At 42.2% G+C, this 8,560-nt stretch overlaps 1 protein-coding gene across 1 annotated transcript; it reads right to left on the bottom strand.

Annotated features, from left to right (window-relative positions):
- Positions 1-307: 307 nt before the first annotated feature.
- On the bottom strand, positions 308-5,213 carry LOC119430175 (COUP transcription factor 2). The gene is made up of 3 exons (XM_037697616.1): positions 4,374-5,213; positions 3,027-3,551; positions 308-1,303 (listed from the first exon to the last, which is right to left on the bottom strand). Exons 1-3 carry the CDS (start codon positions 4,885-4,887, stop codon positions 1,029-1,031), a joined length of 1,314 nt encoding a protein of 437 aa, XP_037553544.1. The 5' UTR covers positions 4,888-5,213; the 3' UTR covers positions 308-1,028.
- Between the last annotated feature and the right edge of the window lie 3,347 nt (positions 5,214-8,560).

Below are 8,560 nucleotides of genomic sequence, written 5' to 3'. Positions count from 1 at the left end.
ATGGTACCAATATGTTAACTTTCACAGTACATCAGTGTGTCCAGAAACAAGAAGTAAACAAATAAACACCCTCTGTCGTGCACCAGTTCACACGAAGAGCTGCAGGGATTCATCTGAGCCGGTCAAAGTCCTGAAGACGTACAATTATTACAAGTATTTGGCGTCTGTTGGATCCTGACGATGAAGAAAGCATCTGCCACAGAAAACAGGATTTATACCTGAAACCCTCCAAATAGAAAACGTTCCTCCACCAAAACGTCTAAAGGTAGGCGAGTCAGTAATTCCTAAAGAAATAAACCGCTTGTCATGAAGGAAAACTGTTTTAATGGTTCAAAGGTGTTCCATTAAACATTTCAGCAGAGAGGTCATTTTTTTTAACTCTGTCATTTTGTTGTTTGTTGAGAAGAAACATTATAATCAGAAATGAAAACATCTCCGAGTAGGCGTTGATACTGAACCTTCCTCTGCTCGTCAGACGGTGTTCCTTGTTTCAGACAGCTCGTGGTAAATAATTCAGAAAGGTTTATTTAGTCCAAAGTGCCGTTTTTTGTGGGGTGGAACATATGAAAACAACAAGAACACAGAAACAGAACAAAAGAAAACAGATCAACACAAGAGGCTCCCTGCAGTTTTCTCATCAAGAAGGGTGGAAAAATACGTAAAACTGTAAAAAACATAAATTACAAACACGATAAATATACACACAGGTCCAATAAATACTGTTTATTTCAAACCCCATAAACTGTCCATAGACTGTGAGGTCATCACCATGAAAGAAAAATTGTTGTTTATTTGATAAAATGTTTTGTTTACCTCTGCAGGCTCAGGGTCATCGGTTTCTGAACTTTCTTGGAGGAGGCAGATCACTCCACTGATATCAAGAAAGTAGAATTACAGGACTTAAAAAAAATCTTTTAATAATCTCATTCCAGTGTCTGAACATGCCTCGATCAGATTAAGGATAAAAAAAGAAGAAGCTTTGAGTCAAGATGTGGGACCTGTTGGGTAACTCAGCGCTGGGGCTTGGTTTACTGAATGGACATGTAAGGCCAGCTGAAGCTGCTCCCCGACAGCAGCATGTCCCGTATCAGAGTCTCGATGGGCGTTTTACCCACCAGACGCACGAAGAATAGCTGCTCTATGACGGACGAGGAGACGGTGCGGAGAGAAGGCAGGCGAAGCAGCAGCTTCCCGAACCTGTTGAGCTGGTTGGGGTACTGACTCCTGACGTACTCCTCCAAAGCGCACTGGGACTTCTCCTGGAGGCTTTCCACATGGGCCACGTCCGACAGACCGCAGGCGTCTGCAGGGGGAGAAGGACGCAGAGACAAACGGCGAAGAAAGCGTGAAAATGACCACAAGGGCGGACAAAAACTAAAAAACACGAAACATCTTTTCTGACCAATGCATCAGCGTTAGATGAATAACGTGAATAAATAAGCACGAGTCGAACCACTGCGCAGATGCAGACCATTAAAACAAAAACGCACTAAATAAATTAAACTTCTGCATCTTCATTCTTGTGCTTTCTGCCATCAAACATGATACCTGCATCTTAAAATGAGGAGAAAATCCAAGTATAAGCAGGAGACCAGAGCTCTAAATACTGAAAGGTACTGGACCTGAGTCTGGTCCTCTGTACCGTGGTGCTGCAGGCCGGCGGGAAGCAGGGGTTACACAGAGGCTACTGTGTCCCACTTTACAGACACGTGCTCAGAAGTGCTCATGGGACTAAAATAGACCTACATAGAAGACCTTGTTTGATTCTGTTCTGCTGCTGCCCATCCTCTTCATCCAGCACGAGATCCAGATTCTCAGACTTTATTCTTCGCTGAATAATGTTCAGGTTACTGTTTAATACATGACATTACATTATTATTGTTTAGCATATATCCTTGTATACCATTTAATTTTATACTTTACATTTTTGCTATTTTTGGGTATAACTGGGACCTTGAGTACACAATTTCGTTCCACCTCATGTACCACATGTGATGCGAATGATAATAAAAAACCTTGAACCTTGAATAAATCAACTCAACCATGGAGCAGCAGGAGGTTAAAATCCAAAAATCTGTTAGCGTTTGTATTTGTGAGGAACGGTGGCAAAAGTTATAATAGTATTAAAAAATAACGCCCAAAACTGCAGATCGCATTCATAAACATTTGCTCCTGCTTCCTATGAGGTTTTTAATTTTTGCTACTTTTATGTCAGTGTAGCTCATATTTGAAAATTATTTATATGCTTGTACTGATATGTATATTTTATACTAATGTGTTGTATTGATTTTATTTAATTTGTATAAAACAATTGTGCATTAAGGACAAAATGAAATTAGAAAATTGTCAGGACGTAATTGACATTTTAGAGGCTTCATTTATTAGGCCCATAACGTGTACTGCTATGACAATAAATACTACAAATAAAATATATTTTCAAAGTAAACAGCTGCAGTATATGGTTACTAAAATTTAGTCTAAATTTCAACGAGCATTAAAAAAAAAAGCTTTTACTGTTTATAAAAAATAAAAGAAAACACTGCGCACAATTTATTATTTCCTCCACTTTCCTTTATTACAGAACTGGACGTCGTAAATGTTCTAAAATTATATAAAATCTAAAACTTACCTTTTTTTTTGTACCGTGTGTGAATGTTTCTGTTCAGTGCCCTGCGATGACATTTGATTTGGCGCTATATAAATAAACTGAATTGAATTAAAATAATAGTTTACAGCAATTCTATTTTATTATAAAAATTTTTTTTTTGCATCTTGTTCCTAACAGTTTAAGCAGAATTTTAAAAATATTTTCAGGTTATGGATATTATGATATATCTGTATATATATATATATATATATATATATATATATATATATAAAAGATTATTGTTTAATTTATCTGATAAAGCGCTAAAATGTTTACAGTATTTATAGACCTTTATTTTGGCGTTTGCACTTGTTTACTAAGACTGGATATTTGTAAACAACAATAATAATAGGTTGTGTAGTTGTGAGTGGATCTGTACCTGTGGTGAAGAGCACAATGGCCTTGATGCAGCTGTACTCCGCAGAGTCCACCTGCAGCACCTTCAGCTTCTCCACCTGCTCCTGGAAGACCCGGATGTGGTCCATGAAGGCCACCACGCGGTCCGCGGACATCGGAGACGCGTGCAGTCCCGCGGCGGCCAGCAGCGGGGCCACGTGCACCGGCATGGAGCACTGGGCCGCGTTCAGGACGAACAGTTCGCTCCAGGTGAGGCGCAGCAGGGCCACCTGGTCCGGGACCTGCAGGTCCGGGAAGAACGGGATGTTCCGGGCCCACTCCACGGCGCTGAAGAGCATCCGGGCCGCCAGCTCGCAGATGTTCTCGATGCCCATGATGTTGTTGCTCTGCAGGCACTGAGAGCCGAAGCGGGAGGTCGGGTAGGGCTCGGCCCGCAGCAGCAGGGAGATGTACCCGGACAGGTAGGAGTGACACTGCAGCGGGTCTCCGCTGGTCAGGGCGAACTGTCCGTGGTAGGACTGCGGGGCCATGCGGCCCCTCTGCACCGCTGACACAAAGAGAACGGCGGAAATGTCACTTTATGAAAGCAGGACGGTGGAAAACACCAAACACACTAGTTTCCTCCGTGGAGCTCGATTCGACATTTAGCTTTGATTAGGAAAAAAACATAACAACTGCAGGAAAAAAAACAAAGAAATACTTTAAAGCAGGAAAATAAATAAATAAATAAAAATGCCGAATTTTTAACCGTCTGAAGCTAGCTTAAATTCAGCTAAAGTAACCCCCGCTGTGATAGCACGCAGGAAATATTTTTGTTGCGAAAATCATCTGAAAACATTGGTTAAATTTTAGTTAAATAAATAAAGCTGTAATTCTTAGAATAAAAATAGTCTTTTTGGTGAACAATGACAGCATGCTACACTAAGCTAGCCGGGCCTATAATAATAATAATAATAATAATGACGTAATATAAGTGACACAGAAACACTGTCTAAGACCACATACTGTACAGTGCCGCCACAAATAAAGGCTGTAGTTTTAACAAAAGAAAAAAAAACATCTAAATGATACTAACTACATTAATGTTTCACCTGTTAGCATCGAGATGCTACACGATGCTAACCGAACACATAATCTTCATAAACTGCGCTTAATGTGTGATATTTAAAAAGCTAAAAAAACAAGTAGAAATATATTAGAGCGGATAAAATGGACTGTTTTCGTGGCTTACATTAAATAAAGGCAGCTGTCCATAAATAGGATACAAAGGTGTCTACAAATGTTGCATCCGTTTTATTTCGGTTTATTACAAACGCTAATAAAATTACAAACGCAAAGACTGCTGGGAAACGGAGTCCCTGAGCCGTACCTTCCCTCCTCATGCCGACTTTGAGGCATTTCTTCAGGCGGCAGTACTGGCACTGGTTGCGGTGGTGCTGGTCCACGGGACAGGTCCGGTTGGCCCGGCAGGTGTAGGACAGGTTCCTCCTGACGCTGCGCTTGAAGAAACTCTTACATCCCTCGCACGTGAACTGTCCGTAGTGCTTCCCGCTGGATTTGTCCCCGCACACGATGCACTCGATTTGCTGGCCTTGCTGTTTGTCCATGGACGAGGACGAGGAGGATGAGGAGGAAGAGGAGGTGCTGTTGTTGTTGTTGGAGGTGGTCGTGGCCGAGGAGCCGGACGGATTGGGCTGCGGTGCCGCTCCTCCTCCTCCTCCTCCTCCTCCTGTCAGGGGTATTTCCAGAGAGGGCGCCGGGTTCATGTGTCCCGCCAGCTCTCCGGACAGAGACAGAGGTGCCACCTGGGACACCGGGGAGGCCAGTGTCCCCTGGGTGTCCCCCACCAGCCCCTCGGAGTTTCTCCACGCCACCATCGCCATCCCGACCGTCTCCAAAAGTTTGCGCGCACAACTTTCCCCTCTTTCCCCCTCTCCTGCTGGACGACTAACGCACGCGGCTTGTCGGCGTTAACCTCTCACGCGCATTTAGGGAAACATTGTTGCAAATAATTAAATAGATCTCAGAGCTCTGATGAGGTGATTTACGCAAACAAGTGAAGGGTGGAGAGAGTCTGGTGAAAATCCAGCTTCGTTCAGCGCGTGGCGCGCCGCTTCCATCCACGGAGGGAGAGATTTCAAATAAATAAATAAATAAATAAATAAATAAAACCACCAAAGCCGAAATCCGTGAAGAGCAGCAGCGTTATTCCAGAAAAGCAGTGTCTGATCCCTCCTGGTTTCTCTGTGTCCGGTTTGGATCAGCAAAGCCGCTCGAGCAGATCCTTCATCCCCCGACCAGGCTTTCCAGTCGCTCCCTGCTCTCCCGATCCGAAGTTACATTAAGAAGACAACAGAGGAGGAGGAGGAGAGAGATGAAGGAGGTGGAGGGACACACTGGGACGTGATGGATGGTGATTTCGTGGTGATGCTTTGCGGAGTGAAGGAAAATGATGCGTCGTGACGCTGCGCTTTGGGCGGAGTTAAGGAGAGGCTGATCTGGGAGCAGCCGCGCGTGCGCGCCGGGAGGAGCGTTTTCAATTTGCATAATGGTGCGAGTGCGTGTTGGTTTGGCTTCTTCTTGCCTGACAGATTTGCTGTCAAACCGCGGTCTCTGAAACAGAGAAATGCTTTTTAGGTTGAGCTTGAGTTGTCCTGTTTTTGTCTCATACTTCAGTCTGCAGGGACATTGGAGGACACTGGAGGACACTGGAGGACAACCTGAGAGCAGAACTGCAGTTATCTGATGCCACCTAGTGTCCTCAGCTAATTACACAGCAATGCAGACGGGTCTAATGCTTAACATGAATATAACAAATTTAACTGAAATGCTGTTGGAGGTGAGAAAATGTCCTTTGTAACGCTCTGTTCCTCCTTCTCTGCTTTTGTCATATTTGATGTTTATTAATAAACAGAAAAACATATCAGTACTTGTAAAAATGTAGACGCTACATCAATGTAAAACACTGAAATTCTAAATCTTGTATTTGCCTCATAGTCTTTAGATGTATTATCATAAATAAACGTTCTAGCCTTTTTTTTAAAGGACTGTGTGTTTTTGTGTTGGGATGGCTCAGATACAACAACGCTTACCTCAATATTTATGAAACGGGCAGAGGTGAAGCCATTTTTGTGTTTGCTAACATTGCTTAGTTGTGGTTAACCCTGTCAACAATAACACATTTTGCTGGGCGATTAATTGTCTCAGAAATTATTGCGATAAACGATAATATTGTTTGAAATTTGACAATATTAATAATTATTGTCAAATTTAAGAAGAAATGTTGGTTAATTTGTTTTATGTGTAGTACCTTTTTTGACCACCCGATGGCAGAATAATATCGTTTGAACCAAAGGATGGATAGTGAGGGAGCGAGCAGCGTGTCTCTAAGAAAAATGGGAGTGAGGCCCCTTGATATGACATGGGCTGTCTCTCTTCGGTTCTCAAAATGACGGACACTCTGTGTGGTTTGAGCTCTTTAGCATAGCATTTTTCACACAAAGGTTTTAATAAAAACAAAATCAGTAAACAAGTTCTCAGCTTCTTTTTGCAAAGAAAAACAACTTTTTGCACAAAGGGACGGGTTTCAACTATGAATTTTGGAGTTTTGACAAGACTGAAGTCCCCCTGAGTTCGGCCTGTTAGCTGCTTTTAACAATCCAAAAACGCCATTTTGGATGGTTAAAATGGATTTTAAAGAGAAAAGGAGGAGTAAGCAAAGAGCACCGGAGTTGAGCCTTTTGTCATCCAGTGTCTTCAGTAGAAAGAGAGACACGACGAAACGATAAAGCCGATAAATGAAAATGAGGTCGATAATTTTCATTTATCATGCGATTAATTGGTTTATTGTTTATTACGACAGGTCTAGTTGTGGTGGCCTTCTTGAATAGGTTTAGTCCAAAGGGTGCTCAGATGTAATGACTGCTTTCTGAGAGTTTTGTTCACATGTATCCACTGGGTCATGAGGGCAAAACCGTCAATGTCTTTTGCTTTTTGCTGCGGGTGACGATAATAAACAAATTTAAGACTGCACAATCTCTAAAACTGAATAGTTATATTTAGCTTAACATGTTTTCTGAAGATGAAAATCTTCCAACGTCTAATCCGTCGTGCGTTGACGATGAAGAGCGTCTCGTGCATCATGTAAAAACTCCCTCAGATGCTCAGCTGGGTTGTCCTGCGTATGATTCCCATCATTTCTATTCCCATCAGAAATAATTCCTCGTTCCCTTTATGGATCAGCGCACGGCCATCTTGGGAGAGACCGCTCCAGTCAGATTGGATCAGCGGGAGAAGACGATCACTCAGGACAGCTTTGTATTCAGATTCAGTTTGCTAATTATGGTGCGTGTTGAAGAGGTTTGGCACCAAACAGAGGGACATTTCTCACTCTGAGGTGCTTCGTCTAGTCTGACGCGTGATGTTTGTAAGGACATTTTACTGAACACTAATGTCCTCAGGCTCTATGGTTCTCTCACACTGACACTAAGCTTTGCTTTGATAACTGAAGTACAAGCAGGTACTGAGTACTAATAAAGACTTGAAAGGTAAAAACAAAACTGAACTTCAGGTGCTGGTCATAAAATTAGAATATCATGAAAAAGTTGATTTATTTCAGTAATTCCATTCAAAAAGTGAAACTTGTATATTATATTCATTCATTACACACAGACTGATATATTTCAAATGTTTCTTTCTTTTAATGTTGATGATTATAACTGACAACTAATGAAAACCCCAAATTCAGTATAGAGTAGTTGTAGTCATCTCGCCGACGGCAAGAATTGTTGAAAGTTTTGACAAGGTTCCTTTTTTGTTTGTTTGTTTTACAAAAGAAAGGGAAAAGAAAATAATAATTTAAGGAAACTATGGTCATTTACAGCCATTTGGTTAAAAAATTAGCACAGTTTAGTTTTTGTTGAGTTTATGAAAGTTTAAATATGTTTATGCTTTAATTAATGATGTCCACCAAAATAAATACTGAATAAGCTCTGAGTCACGGGACTGCAGCTTTCTTATAGAGATCTACTGGTTTGGCAACACTGCATGCACAAAATATATTGCCATAGACATCCATCCAGGTCCAGGGGCCCTCTGGGTGGAGTTTGCATGTTCTCTCCGTGCATGCGTGGGTTTTCTCCGGGTACTCCGGTTTCCTCCCACAGACCAAAAACATGCATGTTAGGCTGATTGGTAACTCTAAATTGTCCCTAGGCGTGAGTGAGAGTGCATGGTTGTTTGTCTCTATGTGTCCCTGTGATGGACTTGCGACCCATCCAGGGTGTACCCCGCCCCTCGCACAGTGATTGCTGGACATGGGCACCAGCGACCCCCGTGACCCAAAATGGAATAAACGGGTACAGATAATGGATGGATGGATGGACATCCATCCATCCATCCATCCATCCATACATCCATACATCCATACATCCATCCATACATCCATACATCCATCCATACATACATACATACATACATTTGTCCATCCATCCATCCATCCATACATTTGTCCATCCATCCATCCATCCATCCATCCATCCATCCATCCATCCATCC

The sequence above is a fragment of the Nematolebias whitei genome, chromosome 2 (assembly GCF_014905685.2).
Source record: "Nematolebias whitei isolate Nwh7 chromosome 2, NemWhi1, whole genome shotgun sequence".
Taxonomy (NCBI): Eukaryota; Metazoa; Chordata; class Actinopteri; order Cyprinodontiformes; family Rivulidae; genus Nematolebias; species Nematolebias whitei.
Note: the sequence above shows the minus strand (reverse complement) of the source record. Positions and strands in the feature narration are given on the sequence as shown.